Source organism: Schistocerca americana, chromosome 8, assembly GCF_021461395.2.
Source record: "Schistocerca americana isolate TAMUIC-IGC-003095 chromosome 8, iqSchAmer2.1, whole genome shotgun sequence".
Taxonomy (NCBI): domain Eukaryota; kingdom Metazoa; phylum Arthropoda; class Insecta; order Orthoptera; family Acrididae; genus Schistocerca; species Schistocerca americana.
Genome location: NC_060126.1, coordinates 418557665 through 418576541, shown reverse-complemented (window position 1 = coordinate 418576541; position 18877 = coordinate 418557665). Strand labels below are relative to the sequence as shown.

The 18877-nt window shown below is 37.9% G+C and overlaps 2 protein-coding genes across 2 annotated transcripts in view; one reads left to right on the top strand and one right to left on the bottom strand.

Moving 5' to 3' along the window:
* LOC124545361 (queuosine salvage protein) overlaps nt 1-12475 on the bottom strand; it is a 47017-nt gene extending 34542 nt beyond the window's left edge. The window contains exons 1-4 of the mRNA XM_047124266.1: nt 12070-12475; nt 11766-11996; nt 11503-11662; nt 772-885 (exon numbers count right to left, since the gene is read on the bottom strand). Coding sequence (XP_046980222.1) covers nt 772-885; nt 11503-11662; nt 11766-11996; nt 12070-12180 — 616 coding nt within the window. The 5' untranslated portion in view covers nt 12181-12475. The remainder of the gene's footprint in view (nt 1-771; nt 886-11502; nt 11663-11765; nt 11997-12069) is intronic.
* An 83-nt stretch (nt 12476-12558) lies between these two features.
* The window catches only part of LOC124545360 (activating signal cointegrator 1 complex subunit 3), a 239304-nt gene continuing 232985 nt past the window's right edge, over nt 12559-18877 (top strand). The window contains exon 1 of the mRNA XM_047124265.1: nt 12559-12971. Within this exon, the coding sequence (XP_046980221.1) occupies nt 12847-12971 (125 nt within the window). The 5' untranslated portion in view covers nt 12559-12846. The remainder of the gene's footprint in view (nt 12972-18877) is intronic.

The window sequence follows — 18877 nt, the reverse complement described above, 5'->3', positions numbered from 1 at the left end:
TTAGACTGCTCGCTCACAAGTGACTGTGTTTTCCTCGATTGTGTCCACTCCGGTGACATGGGACAGGCGAGTCCATTTGCTCGGAGGTAAGGTAGGTATTTCAACAACATGTGGTATCAGTGACAATAGTAGATTCCATTGGATAGTGTCTCCACAGCAGTGTTGCCACTATTTAAGTTTCAACCTATGTATAAACTACTTAATCTTGTATAGATTATTCATTGGTATCAGAAGTACCATAACTGGAATTTGTCAACATCATTTAACTCACGGGTTATTACGCTTGCAAGTGGTGCTCTGGTATGGCACCATAATGACCTGTTAATTTCTACATAATTTTGGTCTTGTAAATGGAATCTACAGTACAGGAAAGGTAACTATAAACATTCATTATTACACATTGTAAATCAGGTTGTATTAGCAGCCAGAAAGTTAATAGTCTTTGCAGCACACAGGTATTGACTTTACTGGATGGAACAAAAGTTATTAAAGCGTAACAGACTAATAACTTTGAAAAAACTGAGTTCTACACCATAAAGTGCAAACAGCAGCAGCTAATAAATTAAGGTATTTTATGTAAAGTTGCCTGAAAATGGACTTTATTAATATTTAAAATCAAAATGCATATATTGTGGACTGCCAAATATGAACAAAACTAACAAAAATCCTACTTGTGCATGCACTGCTGTGAAACAATTAATATACACGTTAACAGTGTTTCACTAAATTATATCTGTAAGATGTTAGTAACATACAAAAAATTATTATTACCTGCATAACCTTCAAATTCTGCCTCATCTCTGAAACAGGGAAAATTGTCGACCACAAGCTGAAGCAATTTCTGAGCAGAGTTTTGGCTTTCTTTTAAACAATTCACAAATGACCCTAAAAATAAAAGCAATGTTACTTTATTTTGTATTTCACATGGGAAACCATTCAAAAATACTTCATTACACATTAAAGTTTTCTTTTTCAGAAACTGTAACCCATAATCGGCCTCATAAACTTTTTCTGGGTTGTACAAGATGTCATTCTGTAAGACAACACACCAATGCACCCTGTACCAATGCCCACTACTGTAGTGGCCTCCATCAGGGTATGTTATACTATTGGGCCAACAAAACTCTATTTCACAGCCATCACTCCTGCTTCTAAGGAGCAAAAAATGAAATTATCGAGTGTTGAGAGTGGATAGGGTGGGAGCTGCGTCCAGTTAGGGTCCACCAAAGTATAATGGTGTTACACTACATGCGCCAACACATCTGAAATCACCTGTGAATATGGATCAGTTTACATCAAGAGATACTGTCTAAAAGAACGCTGATAACAGTGTGAAAACATCAAATGCAGTAAAGTGGCAGCCACTCAACTTAAATGTACCCGTATTATTACAGTATGCACTCTCTTGCTGAGTTGGTTTCATTCTGGAACCAGCCCCTAGACAGTAGCAGGCCAGTCTTTGCCATAACCTTTGTATAAGTATTAGTTGGACAAGCTTCCATCGAGACTAGAAGGGTTGGGAGGGAGAAATTAAGTATTAGGATGGTTTGTGATGCACACTCACATGGTTCATTTGGTAAGGGCATTGCCTGCAAAAGGTGAGGTTTTACGTTTGAATTCAGTCCAAGAAATATTTTACAATGTGAATGAATTTCATTATTGTGCATATTACACTGCAGAGTGAAAGTATCATTCTGGTAACTTAAGATATGCAGGGTAGCCAAGTTCATAGCCTAATTCTTCTACTACTAGTAGTAGATTAATCTACAGAAGCGTCTTACTTCTTACAGCACTATTTCTGATATTCTGTTATGGAGAAGAAAGTTGAAACATGTTCTGGCACATACAATGCAAAAGCACTAATTTAATATATTTTGAAGGTACACACTTTCATCATTAGAAGTATCTACACACAAGAATCTTCACTGCATGGAACACATTTACAAATGTTCCTCACAATAGTGCCCTTTAATGTTCAAAAGGTAAAATGATAAACATACTTAAAACAGGCAATAAGAAACTTGCGATCAATTCACTTGTACCCATATCTTCTACTTAAAATGTAACACATTAGCACCTGTCTTTCTGCATCCATACCCATATTGTGTAAACCAATGTGAAGCGCACGGCAGGTGTACTTCCCATTGCACCAGTTATTAGGACTTTTTCCCATTCCATTCAAGTATGGAGTGCAGGAATGATAACTTTTTAAATGTGTCTGTGTGCACTGTAAGTTCTTGTTCTCTTAGGGACGAACAAAAAATATTGATACATCAAAATATTGATATACTTTTATAATAATATCGATCGCACCGCCAATATCTTAACTATTGATACATCAATTAATCAATCTTAAACACTGGATATCAAAAATGGTACTTTTTATTGTTTCAAACCAAACAATGGAAACTCCAGATAGGAATATCGACAATATAGGAAACGATAGATTGCTAATTGCCGTAAAGAAGGCATATCAAGTTGGAGACAGGCATGATTAAAAGACACTCACACGTAGCTTCTGACCACAGCATTCTTCAGTAAAGACACACACACACACACACACACACACACACACACACACACACAAAAGCAAGCACACCTCATGCACACACAACTGCCAACTCAGCATCTCGGGCCAGAATGCAACATCAAATGGGATGCAAGCATCAATATGGAAGAGGTGGGGAAGTGGAAGGGATAGTAGCGTACAGGTGGGAAGAGAGACGAATGCTGTCTCGTGGAGTGTGCAGCGACCAGACTCCAGAAGGTGCAGTGCCAGGAGGGTGTGGGGCAGGGAGGTGGGGAAAAAAGGAACACAAAATAAAAGGAGTGAGGAAAGACGGGTAGATGTATTGGCAGAGGGCTGCAAATAAACAGGGTAGGAGATGACAGGACACAGGGAGTGGAAACTGTTGGTGTGAAGGGTGTGGTGACAGTATGTTACCGTAGGATAATTACGGGAGTGGATAACTCCCATCTGCACAGTTCAGAAAAGCTGGTGATGGAGGGAAGGATCCAGATGGTTCAGGTAGTGAAGCAGCCATTGAAATCAAAAATGTTATGTTCAGTTGTATGTTGTGCCACAGGAAGGTCTACTTTGTTCTTTGCTACAGTCTAGTGGTGGCTGTTCATCCTGGTGGACAGATAGTTGGTAATCATACCAATATAAAAATCTGTGCAGCAGAGCTGGTAAATGACATGGTTGTTTTCACAGGTGGCCCAGACCCTGATGGGGTAGGATAAACCTGTGATAGGACTGGAATATGAAGTGCTGGGTTGGTGGATTGGGCAGGTTTTGCACCTGGATTTTCCACAGGGATATGATCATTGTGACAAGGGGTTGGGATTGGGAGTGGTGTAGGAGTGGACTAGGATGTTGTGGAGGTTGGGTGGGCAACAGAAACCACTTTAGGAGGAGTGGGAAGTATCTCGGGTAGAATGTCCCTCATTTCAGGGAACAATAATAGATAATCAAAGTCCTGGTGAAGGATGTGATTCACATTTTCCAGTCTGGCATGGTACCGAGTGATGAAGGGAACGCTCCTTTGTGGCTGTGTGTGTGTGGTGTGTGTGTGTTGTGTCTTTACTGATGAAAGTTGTGGCCTAAAGCTAAATGTGTGTGTCTTTTAATCATGCCTGTCTGCAACTTTTTACTGTCTGTCTTTTCTTGACACATAGACACTATACTTCTCATCAACAGATTTCTTGCCCATTTCAGCTACTACTAATCTTTGCAATCTAACAGTAAATGTCTTACAATGGACTTAATTTAATTTCATATTCAGTACTACGAATGAGCACCAGATTTGAACATGAATGTAACTGTACTGCATATTCATGAAAGTTTGTTATTTCAGCTTGTCATTTCTACCATTGAAAATAATAGGTATGAGGTGCAAAATGAACACATTGGTGGCAACACTGTATGAGAATGATGGAAATTACCAATCCCTGCTCCCAACTATGAGGCAGATTGTGCACTCTACTTACGCCCTGAGTGACTGGATCAAGAAAGGATAGAGGCACTCTAAATGTAATGTAGACTCGGCACAATAGTCACATACATTTCATCGAAAATGGACTTTTGCTGTCTGTAATGTTTATGGTAAGTACAATATTTCATGTGCAGAATGCATGTCAGAAGCGTTTCACTCCTGAGTCTTCCCTCGTGTATGGATGGGGCAAAAATATTGATATTTAAAAATATCGATATTGTTGTCTTGAAAATATTGATATCGGTACAATATATATTGATATTTTTTTAAAATCTGCCCTTCCCTGTGTCCACACAATCACTATGGTAGCAAAACATAGGGGGTAAGTATATTCCTAGATTCCTCACTTACAGCTGGTTCCACAAACTTTGTAAGTAGGCTTTCTCGGGATAGTTTGCATCCATTTCCAAGCAGTGGCGGGTACAGAAAAACATCAAGGAGGGGCTGTAAAGATATCTTAAGCTACCTTTACTTTTACCGTAGTAAAAAATAATCAAGTGACATGCAAAGTTTAAGAAAGTTTTATTTAAACTGATTACACACATATACAATACAATCCCATCTTATGATATAAAAAAGTTAGGTATGGGAAACTATTGTTACGTTGTTAGTAAAAATATTGTTACCAGTCTCACAACAATATTTTTACTGACAAATTACTATGAAGTCCTGTTATTAATACTTCACAATCAACTGATCACTCTCTCTCTTGACTAATCTTCACATCTGCACTTACTACAACTACGACTTTTTACTTATTCATTCTTCAGTCTTAATATTTCTGCTTCTGAATGTAAACTAGCTTCCTATTCGGCGAATAGTCCGTATTTATAATGCTAGGTAATGAAGGTTCTCTGCACAGGAAAACAGTGGAATATTTGCAACTTTTCAGAATAACATATCGAGATCACTAGAATGGCCACGACTTTCATTTGAGCAAAATCCTTGGATGGTTAGTGCAAGTGATTTGCAATACATCTCCTTTGTAGACTGACTACATCTCCCTACTATTCTACCAATGAACCAAAATAGAGGGAAACATTCCACGTGGGAAAAATTTATCAAAAAACAAAGATGATGTGACTTACCAAACGAAAGCGCTGGCAGGTCGAAAGACACACAAACAAACACAAACATACACACAAAATTCAAGCTTTCGCAACAAACTGTTGCCTCATCAGGAAAGATGGAAGGAGAAGGAAAGACGAAAGGATGTGGGTTTTAAGGGAGAGGGTAAGGAGTCATTCCAATCCCGGGAGCGGAAAGACTTTCCTTAGGGGGAAAAAAGGACGGGTATACACTCGCACACACACACATATCCATCCACACATATACAGACACAAGCAGACATATTTAAAGACAATTTGTCCTTTTTTCCCCCTAAGGAAAGTCTTTCCGCTCCCGGGATTGGAATGACTCCTGACCCTCTCCCTTAAAACCCACATCTTTTCGTCTTTCCCTCTTTCCTGATGAGGCAACAGTTTGTTGTGAAAGCTTGAATTTTGTGTGTATGTTTGTGTTTGTTTGTGTGTCTTTCGACCTGCCAGTGCTTTTGTTTGGTAAGTCACATCATCTTTGTTTTTTGATAAATATATATATATGATATGTCTGCTTGTGTCTGTATATGTGTGGATGGATATATGTGTGTGTGTGTGTGTGTGTGTGTGTGTGTGTGTGTGTGTGTGTGTTTGTGTGAGTGTATACCCGTCCTTTTTTCCCCCTAAGGTAAGTCTTTCCGCTCCCGGGATTAGAATGACTCCTTACCCTCTCCTTTAAAACCCACATCCTTTCGTCTTTCCCTCTCCTTCCCTCTTTCCTGACGAAGCAACCGTTGGTTGCAAAAGCTAGAATTTTGTGTGTATATTTGTGTGTCTATCGACGTGCCAGCACTTTCGTTAGGTAAGTCACATCATCTTTGTTATAGTGAGGCTACAGTGAAGATTTCTAGCTCTTTAAATAAGTGTCTGCAGGATGATCTTGGATGAGCTCCAGCAATTATTCTGATTACATGCTTTTGTGTAATGAACACTCTTTTACTCAATGATGAGTTACCCCAGAATATGATGCCATACGAAAGCAGAGAATGAAAATAGGTGTGGTAAGCTAATTTACTCAGATGTATATCGCCAAAATTTGCAATGACCCTAATAGCATAAGTAGCTGAACTCAAACATTTCAGCAGATCCTCAGTGAGTTTTTTCCAGTTCAACCCCTCATCAATGCATACACCTAGAAGTTTTGAATATTCTACCTTAGCTACCGATTTCTGATCGAAGTCTATATTTATTAATGGGATCATTCCATTTACTGTGTGGAACTGTATATACTGTGTTTTGTCAAAGTGTAATGGGAGTCAATTTGCAGAGAACCACTTAATGATTTCCTGAAAAACATCGTTTACAATTTCACCAGTTAATTCTTGTCTGTTGGGTGTGATAGCTATACTTGTATCATCGGCAAAAAGTACCAGCTTTGCATCTTCGTGAATATAGAATGGCAAGTCATTATAAGAACAGCAGAGGACCCAAGACCTAACCTTGCGGCACCCCATTCTAGATTGTTCCCCAGTTTGAGAAATCACCAGTTTTTTGCATATTATGTGAACCGTTTATTTCAACTTTCTGCACTCTTCCAGTTAGGTATGATTTAAACCATTTGAGCACTGTCCCATTCATACCACAGTACTTGAGCTTATCTGGAAGTATTCCATGATTTACACAATCAAAAGCCTTTGATAGATCACAAAAGATCCCAACGGGTGACTTCTGGTTACTCAGAGCATTTAATATTTCATTAGTGAAAGTATATATAGCATTTTCCATCGAAAAACCCTTCTGGAAACCAAACTGACATTTTGTTAAAACTTTATTTTTACAAAGGTGTGAAGCTACTCTACAATACATTACTTATTCAAGAATTTTGGATAAGGCAGTCAGAAGAGAGATTGGGCGGTAGTTGTTGACATCAGATGTGTCCCCTTTTTTATGCAGTGGTATAACAATGGCATACTTCAGTCTATCTGGGAAAATACCCTGCTTCAGATAGCTATAACATATGTGGCTAAGAATCCAACTTATTTCTTGGGAACAAGCTTTTATCATCCTGCTGGAAATGCCATCAATCCCATGTGAGCTTTTATTCTTGAGAGAGTTTATTATCTTCCTAATTTCAGATGGAGAGGTGGATGGAATTTCAATTGTATCAAATGGTGTGGGTAAGGCCTCTTCCATTAACTGCCTTGCTTCTTCTAATGAACATTTAGATCCTATTTTCTCTACAACATTTAAAAAATGATTATTCAAAATGTTTTCGACTTCCAGCTTGTTGTTTATCCAGTTTCCCTTCGCTTTGATGGTGATGCCGTCATCCTGTACTCTTGGTTGTCCTGTCTCCCTCGTAATAATATTCCAAATTGTTTTGATTTTGTTATCAGAGGTATTAATCTCAGACATGATGCACATGCTTCTGGACTTTTTAATAACCTTTCTTAATGTAGCACAGTAATTTTTATAATATTTGGCTGTTTCTGGGTCATTACTCTTTCTTGTTGTTAGATACAGTTCCCTTTTGTGGTTACAAGATATTTTTATTCCTTTAGTAAGCCAAGGTTTTTTGCATGTCTTCTTACTATTAGATTTAACCACTTTCTTGGGGAAACAGTTTCCAAATTGTCTTACAAGTGTATCATGAAATAAGTTATATTTTAAATTAGCATCGGGTTCCTTGTACACCTCATCCCAGTCTAACCGCTGAAGATTTTCTCTGAAATTTCTAATTGTTGAGTCATTAATTGAACGCACAACTTTGGAGGGTAGTTTTGAATTACTGAATGGAGCTATGTCATATACTGTAACTAGCTGAGCATCATGATCAGAAAGCCCATTCTCAACAGGAGAAGAATTTATGTTTTTAAACCTATCTTGGTCTATAAAAGTGTTGTCTATCAATGTGCCGCTGTCCCAAGTAGGAAAATTAATGACAGATGTCAAATTGAAAGAACCGAGCAAGACTTCCAGGTCATTCTTCCTATTACACTCTTTCAATGAATCAACACTGAAGTCCCCACAAATAATAATTTGCTTTCCCCTATCTGACAGATAGCACAATAAGGCATCCAAGTTTTCAGGAATAAATGAAAGTTTCCTGAAGGGGACCTATATACTGTAACAATTATAAAAGAACCCTCCTTCAGTTTAAGTTGACAGGCACATGCTTCTATATGTTGCTCTCGACAAACCTTTTTTGTATCTAAGCTTTCTACACAGTGATAACTTTTGACATATGTGGCAACTCCTCCTCCCACCTTATTTTCTCTACTCATATGTGCAGCTAGTTTATAACCACTGATATTTACCTTTTCCATATCAGACACAATGTGATGCTCAGACAGGCATAGTATATCTATTACAATATTAGATTCAATGTCATCTAAACAAACCAGGAGCTCATCTACTTTATTCCTCACTCCCGGAATATTTTGGTGAAAAATGGTAACATTATTTTGTACTTTACTTTTCTGAGAATCTACTTTTTTCTTTAATCCACCAATATCTTGGTTAAATATGGTAACATTATTTACTTTCCTGTTGTGAGAATTTTGTGAGTTTTGGACCTCTTTAGCACCTGCCTGCCTAACTTCTCATTGGACACTGATATTAGCCTAAAAAAGAGGTACATCCATGAGTACTAGTGTCCCCCCTTATGGATTTCGCTAACAACCCTGCCAGTTTACCCTTCCCTTTTCTATTGATATGTAGGCCATGCCTTGTGAAATCCCCCCTATCAATAGCCTCGACAGGAACCAATCCAATGTCTGAGAGTGGCCGCCCTATGCAACTAATCCAATTCCATATTTACCCTCCTGACAGAGTGGTTCAACTGGGGCTCATCATGCCGCACGAAAGCACGCACCAGCCTAACATTGGTATGGGTCGTTGTGGATGCTATTTTCACCAGGTCACACTCAATGCTGTAGTCCTGATCCCTATCAACACTGTTTCCCACTCCACCCACTACCATCACATGATCCTGCTTTGTGAATCCCTTGCACAAGGAACCTATATCCTCTACCACCTGTCTAAGGCTTGCACTTGGCTTGAAAAAGTTTGTGACCTGGTACCTGTCACCTAATTTTTCCTGCAAAATCTGGCCCACACGTCTTCCACATGGCTGCTACCTAGCAACAGAACTTTCCTCTTACTTTCTACTTTTTTTGAAACAGTTGGTTTCCTAGTGAAATTCTGTTGCATCTTAACTACATCTACTTCTACTGGAGCCTCTTCCTTACTTAACTGTGGTAGCAAGGCAAATCTATTGGTTGTGCCAATTGGGAAACTGTCAGACACTGTCCTCTTTCTGTGGCCCCTGTTCCCAGCTACCACTTCCCACCGCTGTTTGCCCTCCTCCCCCCTTAACCTTTTCAGTTCCTCCCTCGCTCTGTCCAAATCAGCCTGAAGGGCTCTAATTTTCTCCTCCTGTTCAGCTATAATCCTATCTCTTCAGGAAACCCTGCAAGAAAATGGAAGAGTCTCATTTGCTTCCCCAATTCCCACACCGCTACAATTTCCCCAATGAAACCACCTGTCACAACAGCTGCACAAAACCCCTGAACTAACTTTCCTACTGCAGCTCACACACTTAGTATCCATGGTAGTTGAAACAGATGCTATTAAAATTTTAGGTTCCAAAAAATGTCTAAAAATGTTATTTGCATCACATGCAATCTGCTCATTTAATATTGCTTCTTTTTTCCTCAACGGATTTATGTTTACTATGATCAATAGCATACACCACCTTCATTTCCCATTAGACTAGATTTTCAGTATAGACCCAACTTTGCCCAAAGAATCTCATTACTGTCAATTTCATGCTTTATCCAACTTTCTACAAATTGTATTACATGAGTTCCATGAGGAACACTTCGAACTCTGGGACTTTGTTGCCAATTCTTTGGCAGTTAAGCATCTTGTCTGTGGGAACTATTTCTTTGTATTGCATTGTATTGTATTTACTGGACCTTCTCTCTACCAAAGCATCTTTTGCATAAGGCGTTGAACAAGTCAAGTTATAAGTACACTTCTGAAAGTGATTTCTAGGCATACTTATTTAAAGTTGCAATAATACACTTTATACATTAAAATGTACTTGGATAGATTAAAATCTCCTCACCAAGTGGTGGAAGGAGAACAAGCACATGAAAAAAGGTTTTACTTATGCAAGCTTTCGGAGCCAGTGCCTCCTTCTTCTGGCAAGAGGGTTTGACAGGAAGGATGAAGGGAAAGGAATCGGAGAGGTTTAGGAGAAAGGGTAGTTCGGAAAAGGTATCCAGGACCATGGGTTAGGGGAGACTTGCTGGACGGGAGGAGAAGGGAAGACTGATTGGGGTCTGCACCAGACACGTGCACCTACTGGTTCATCGTTGATAGAGATCCTATTAGGAGCACTGTAGCATTTTAGTGTAACTGGGTTTTTATTATTTATTACAAGCAGATTATGCTGTGCCCAGTTGCTCAGTTGTTTTGAGACAGTGCTTACTGATTGCTGTAACTGTTCACTGCTGTCTCCTTTTAGTAGAGTTGTCATCTGCAACTATGACTGTTTTATATGCATCCACATTTGAGATTATTCCCATACAGAAGGAACAGAAGGGGTCTCTTTACAGATCCTTGGCGTACACCACATTTAATTTGTTAGTAGTCTGGTAAGTGTTCAGATACAGTTTTTCGGTGGATATTTGTGTGTTTTATGCACACAGCCTCCTTACGACAGTTCAGGAAGGAACTGATACAGTTGTTGGGCAAACCTCAAATATCATACAATGCTTTCACATGCATACATCTTTCACTAATATGAGTACTTTAGGTTCTCCTACTGGTATCATTATTTTGACTGAATGGAGAATCACTTTAAAAATAAAAAAATAATAAAAATAAAAACCTTGTGCGCACTCCACACATAATCAATTAATTTTAAATGGTGTTTGTGGACCTTGTAATTCTGACATAAAGTTACACAGGAAGAATGGGATAATATTGCAAATCAATAAGAGTATGGCACAACTGCTGTACTGGTCACAAAAGACGAAGCCACCAGCTGATAAACCAATGACTGACGTGTTTCAGGTAGAACTCATCCTCAGATTGTCGTGAACATCTTGGCGATCACTTATATAATGACAGTATATAAATAAACAAAGCTGCCATGCTGCTGTCTTGATAATTTTATTAGATTTATTTCAGATTATGTATGCACATCAATAACAGCATTTTAATAACAATTATACATACGATATCCTACAGTATTAATTAATGGTAGCTGTTACTGTCTGTTGATGTATATTTTGTATTGCTCCACAACTCTCAATGTTTCCCTTCAGAATATTAGTACAGAATACATCGGAAGAACATGGGCAGTTATTAAATATTCATGACATTCCATATGACTCGTACAACTGTTTCATACATTTCAAATTATGAAAAAGTTTTAAATAATCCAAAATTATGCATACCCTGATACTTGTCCATAAGTACATTCCCCACTTCTCTTAAGCAATCTACTCTTGCATGTAGCAATGGGACATCAGTTTCCTTATCACCACGAAGTATGTGCCGTAGTTGATCCAGGGTCACATTGGAACAAAATTTTGCATCAGTCATGGGCACTCCTTCCTGCAAATCCATAATCAGAAATTCACTTGGGGCTGCAGGAACGTAGCCATTGCTTGTTATAGCAATAAACTTTTTGTTGTGTAGTCTATTCTCACTGACGTACCGAAATTGCTCTGTTTACAGCCGCACAAAGGGCAAAATATCCTGTGTATGTTTTTCCTCGCCAAGTTACTTCCCATTTCTTGGCACAGCCCTCTGGATACCAAAAGGAAAAATTTAAAGTATCCACAAGAAACAACCAAGGTACAGCTGATTCATTATCAGAACTAGGGTGCAACTCATTCTGTGAGAAATTTTGAATAGCAAGCTTCCCACACTTCAGAGCCCGAAACACCTAAAACGAGTTGTTCATGAAATGATATGAACGTGTAGGTTATGTTACGGGCAAATTATCGTATAAAACTCACTTCCTCTGACAAGAGTTTTATACCATCATCTACAATTGATACGTGAGCTGCCCGCTTTGCAATAAGTTCCGCCGATAATTTAGGAGATAATATTCCGATAAAGTTCTCCATCGATTACAATTCTGTTTCGAACAAAAAATACTAAAAATACGCAAAGTAAAGATATCAGCAACGGATGGCAAGCAGGATTAAGGGTTTTATCCTGTGAGTCGCACACACTGTGGACTATTCACTCTCCTAAACAGGTTGCAGCAGCAAATATTAATTTCATCGCACTTTCACTTATTTGTGAACATAATAAAACTGTTCTAAATCAACCAAAAATCCTAAACACGTCTGTCAACACCTTCACGCAAACATATACAACACAATCAAGCCAAACACTTTAGGTAAATATTCGCGGGGCGTCTCTGATCAGAGACGTAACACGTGGTAGTAGGGAAGGTTGGAACCCTGCAAAAGTGATGTTGAATGTTGTGGTAGGAATGTCGTGTGCTTTTGTAGTGTGTTAAGACACCTGTCAACATAGAAATGGGTTGAGTACCGCATGTGTTTTATCTGTGCGCGTGTGGTGGCATGAAGCTTGCACAACGTTGTAAAAGTTGATAACTGTTGATAGAGAATAGTGTTAATCTTTAAAGAGATTCAAGCACATTGACGCTAGGCGAATAAATTCTCCAATTTCTGCTACTCATAGCGACAAATTTGCGATTGTTTCGGCTTCAGCCTGGCGTATAAACAGTGTGATATGAGACACTATATATTAGTGTAAACATCATGGTGAAAGAATACCCTCGTTTTACTCGTGCCGTTAGGGCTTTTGCCAGTTTAGATCGCCCTAACCCACCAGAAGGCTCGACCCTCGAAGAACGACTGCAATGGGACGCCCAGAAAGCAAAAGAGTAAGCATAAATTATGTTTAGATTTCGTTGTTGTTGTCATATCCCGCACAGTGTAAAATATGCAGCTCTTTATATAAATGTCACATTGATGCGATAACACATTAGTGACGAGATAGTCAATCACACAGTAGTAATGAATCCAGCAATTGCTTAGTGCATTCAGCTAAATATTAGCACTAGTAACTAAAAAAGCTAATTAGTCATAAGGGTTCAACATTACTGTAGTATTATTTTCGATTTTGAAATTGTTATGTTATTCACATTTGTGATAACGTTTTACCGCTCAGCAAATAAATTCATTTGTTAAAAATTTTCTGTGTAGAAAATTTCTGTCAAGCAAACATCATTGCTCTGCACTTATATGTTAATCCAGAATGAAAAAAATTAATTAAGTAGGGCAGTTCAATATATTTGGAAAAACAGTAAAGCTACATCGTTGCACTGAACAACAATATTGCAATCAGATTTTGGGATATTTGAACAATGTTTAAAATTTTCTTTGTATCTGCAGAACTGAGTATCATTGCGTCCTCAGTAGTCTCCTTCTCTTCAGTATCTGTGCAAAAGATTCAAATAAAGAAACCTTATCTCCAGACACATAGAAAGATATGGTTGGGGAAAAATGTATGATAGTTAAACATTGATGATTGCTGTTTCCGAACTGATAGGAAAAATGGTCACTTTCACGATAGTGAGAATTGTATCAACTTTTTAAGTGAAAGCACAAGCAGTTCTGTCTTTCCTTCATGGCTACAATTGTTACTTGTTGCATAAAGTATTCAGCATAGCCTTTGCCTCTGTTCAGCTATGTGCGTATCAGTATTAGTCATTGTAAAGGAGGGAGAAAATTGTAAACATATAGTAATAGAACTTCATATCACAACTAAAGTATAATCTGGAATCTCCCATTTCAAGTACAGTGTTCTAAATGCTCAGCTATTCTACCAGCCGAATTTGGATAAGTCTCAATTATTCATCAATTCAGACTATTTTGCAGCAATATTAGACAATCTTTTTTAGTACAACAAAACCAAAATTAAAAGTTAACAAACATACAGGCTTATAACTTTTTTATGTATCTACAGAGCACTAATCATCCCAATAGTAAACATTATATGCAGAAACCCTGCTAACTCATCCAAAACAAAGAAGTAGTAATTGATGTGGACCCTAAGTGCTGTAAATGACATTCATAAATCGATACACAAACTAAGCAATTCCAAAGCAGAATACTATTTTGCACTCAGTAATTCCATCACAAAGTGTATTACAAAGGAAATAAAAATGCTACTTCTTTCACTGTCTAACAGAGTACTAGGTGAAGGAATTTTCCCAGAATGTCTGAAGCTCACAGCGACATTAATTAACTATAAAAGGAGGTGATGAAAACCTCCCAAATAACCACAGACCAATTTCAATAGGCCTAGTAATAGTCGTAGCCAAGATAATAGAAATTACATGTTTAAACAGATATACAGTTATTTTGGAAGCAACAAAATTTTAAATGTGCAAGAGTTCGGATTCAGGTCTCTTCCAACAACCGTAAAAACAGTCAAAGCTTTGAATGTCAAATCAAACACCTTTCAGCTGTCTAATTTCCAAACAGTTATTTCATTGGGCTACCAGTTTTGGCAATATATTATGTCATCTTTAGGCCCCCTGCCCGATGTTTAGTAAGATTCCAACCTTGGTTCTGGTTAAAATAGGGGCCGGCATTCAAAGACTGGTATCTGCACATTTCTGCTTAATACAGCAATCACTTCAAATATCATCTGCTGGCTGTTCAAACTGAAACAGTCAAAGATGAAAATCATCTACCAACTGTTTGATAAATATTCAGCAGATGATGGTTGAAGTGATCGCTGTAGCAAGCAGAAATATACAGGTACCAGTCTTTGAATGCTGGCCCCCGTTTTGACTGGAACTGAGTTGGAACCTTCCTACACATTGGTCAGGGGACCTAAAGATGAGATCGCCAAAACTGGTAGCCCAATGAAGCAAGAGTTTGGAAATCAGGCAGCTGAAAGGGGTTTGATTTGACATTCGATACAAACAGCAGAAGTCCCACAACCATCTGCGAATAGATGGTCTTACAGAATTCAAGCTTTGATGAATAATGTTTATGAAGGTTATGAAAAAAGGACATCTGTGTCTGGAACACATTTTTAATGAGTTAAGCACAGCATTTGACTCTGTGTCATGTGACATATTCACCAAAAAGTTAAAATATTATGGCGTAGAAAGTAAACCACTCAGTGTATTTAAATCTTATTTAAGCAAAAGTTTACAACTTGTGTATGCAAACAAGCAGAGATCACCAATACTCCCAATAAGAACAAGGATACCTCAAGGCTCTGTTCTTGGGCCTTTGCTGTTTATTGTCGAAATTAATTACTTTTAAAATTACATACCATGTAATAATATACTGTGTGCTGATAACATGGCATCAGTAATGACAGTTGAAAATTTACAAAGCGCACTAACTAACAATGGAGAAATGGTGCAAATGATGACTAATCACTGGTGTCATGTCAATAAGCCAAACAGAAACAGAAGAAATATTTTAAAGCTAAAGGTAACCAAAAATGAAAATAAAACAGTAAAACTACTTGGACTATTCATAGACAAAAACTCTCTTGGTAAGAATGCACACATTATCTGCACAGGAAACTAGCTCGTGTGCTTTTGTTGTTGTATAAATTAAGAAACAATATGAGAGCAGTTTTTGCCACAGTCGTATTTTGTTTTCTTCCATTCAGGTGGCAAAAGAAGACAATAAGACGTTTAGCAGGATTGCCACCCAAAGAGCCCTGCAGAAACCACTTTAAATGTCTTGGCATAATGATATTACCTAATCTGTGTATATAAAACAGTTGGATGATATGCCAGAGAAGATCTGGAAAAATGCAACATGAGATGTGATATGCATGTTCGCAACAACAGAAATAGTCACTTATTGGATTTGCGTTCATCAAGACTTGCTATAGACTATAATAGCTACCATACTCAGCTCGTACAGTACCACTAGATAAAAACAAGAGCGCTTTACCAACTTGGCTTAAATACAGTGAATTCTATCCAATTAAAGAATTCCTACAAACTAATCATTATAGTATGTGTTTTTCCCAAGTGATAAAGAAAATCTTTTAGTTCTTAAGTAAGCTAGTTATTTCCTGTGTTATTTTTTTGTATATGTAATTGATTATTGTATAAAACTTGACACCACTGTGATCTTTGATGAAGCCGACTGTATGAAAAATACTGAAATGCAAATAAAAATGTACTGTTTTATTTTATTCATGAAAGTATTGGGGCTGAAGTAGTAATATTCCTTGATGCCCCACAAATTCTGCATTTTTTCAACTGAAATTGACTGAGGAAAAAAAGTGTTGCATTACGTATTGAACACCCTTCGTATATTTCGAAAGCATCAGTTCTTTTCTCTAGACACTGTTTGATTTCCATCAGGATTTCATCCTGGATTTTGTAGTGTTTGATTTTTACTAATTGTAGTAGCTTTTGATGTTGGCCAGTTTTTAGGTCTGTGGTCTGATTGTAATGAAGCGTGCTGATGATACGTAAATCATTTTGGTCAGTACCAGTTGACCTCAAAATCTCCATCATCATTTTATGTCCCATACAATCAAAGTTTGTTTTTTAGTTGATGAGACAAGTGTACACATAGACATTCATATCTCTGCACTAGTACATTTAAAGATAAATGTTTCATAAGTTCCACTGCTATTTTAGTTGCCAATTGCCAAACTGATTCACATCCATTTGGGATCTCTAAATCCATGTGTGTGTGATGTACAGTCATATTTTGAGTAGGAGGGACATCAGCTAATCATTCAATAGCCAACACATTGTGAGGAGTTGGCTGTGGTATAAAAGTTGATCTCAGCCAGTCATAAGGTAGTTTTCCTGATGCATAGATAATGCTGAAAAATAATGTTGGGAGGCTGAAGCCAGTTGACTCCTGTTCAGCTAAAATGTTAATACCTTTAGCATAAAATCCATCAGGACCGGTGGCATTACTGTTCTTCTACAGTTTAATTGCATGTACTACTTCACTCTTTGTGATTTCAGGATTGACTTCATTGATGATTCTTGCGTCTGGTGGAGGCAGGCCATCTCTACCATCTTTGAAAAGGACTTCAGTATATTCCTTCCATCTTTTGGGTTTTCCCTCGACTCCTGTGACATTCATTATTCACATTCCTCAGTATTTGTCTGCATTGTTTCCTTTGTAGGCCACTTGAATCTTCATCTTCTTTTATAAATTAAACTGGTTGTGTTTTTTCTGAAGTATCTCAATTTCTTTACATTTGTCAGACATTTATGATTCCCTCGCATTTCTGCATTTTCTGTATATGTTTTTGTGTAAGTTTTTGTATCTTATGGAATCTTTGGTTTTATATTGCCGTCTTTCATTCATAAGCTCCAGGATTTCATCAGTCACCAGTTCTACCTTTTGTTGTTGGTGCTACATCCAATGCAACTTTTCTGGACTAGGTTATGGTATCTTTTACAATGTTGGTGTTGCATCCAATGCAACTTTTCTGGGATAGGTTATAGTATCTTTTACAGAGCTCCAAGGAGATTCAACTTCTGTTGGCTGTCTCTCTTCGGTTGATTTCATCTTTTCCTCTTGAGCAACACCAACATTAGCTCTCACTTCAGAATTTGCTAATTTTTTTATATCTATGGATGTTGATATGTTAGCACCTTGTAGCATTGCTAAGGCATTACATTTTACAGTCCAATTCTGCTGGCTTGTGGTCACTGTAGACATTCAGCACCAGGGTGGTTTCTAACAGATTTCACATTTTTCTTAGCTCGTTTCACCTGAATAAAATCAGTCTAATTTCTGATGGCCTTTTCTTCACTGTCAGTGGGATGAAGTCTGAAGACCATAGCTCCCTACACCATTATCTTCTCCACCAGAGCCCATTGTGAGTTAAACCACTCATGACCAGTATAATCTCTCATTTCTTGTGAGTTTCATTGCTTCATCCAAGGCGTCATAGATAGATTTGTCTCTTCATCATCTTTATATGCTGTTTGTGCATGAACCCGAATAATGTTCATAGCACATTGTGATGTTTGCAAATTATATTCTGTGTGTTGTTTGCTAGAAATTCCTCAATGTATTCACAAAGTTGTCTGATGTCCCTAAAGCTCTTATTTTGTTAATTATGTAGAGACTCTTTGTGTCTAGAGACTGATGATAGCAAAGTAACTTGGGGATCTCATTTATGTCCGTGTGTTGTAGAAACGTAGAACATATTGAGCTCTAAAATAATGAGGTGTCTCAAATAGAAGGACTTCCTCCATGCCAGCCAGCATGGATTCTGTAACAAAACCCAACATGCACCCTTCTCGCACATCATCATGGAAGCTGCGGATCAAAGCACTCAGGTGGTGCACTCTCTCTTCTCATGTGAAAAAATCTTAGCTGTGTACCACACCATCTGTTGTTAACAAAAGTGCAAATATATTGGTTGCTAAACAAAATTTGTTACTGGGTTGAGGCATTCTTGGTAGGGAGAATGCAGCCTATTATCTTGGGTGGACAATCAACAGATGTAGGAAAAACTATAAGCATACCTCAGGAAAGGGTGTTGGGATCCTTGCTGTTTCCATTGTTTGTAAATGATTGCATAGGCTCATAGAAAAGGCAAGTGACAGGTTTCTGTTAATTAGCAGGATACTGGGAAAATACAGTCAGTGTGCAAAGGAAACAGCTTACAAATCACTTGTATACACCACCTTAAAAATACTGCTCAAATGTATGGGACCTAGTAATGATAGGACTAACAGAGGATTTTTCAACAAATAAAATGAACAGCAGAACAAGTGGCCACTGGTTTGGCTCATTGGAGAGCATCATAGAGATGATGCTG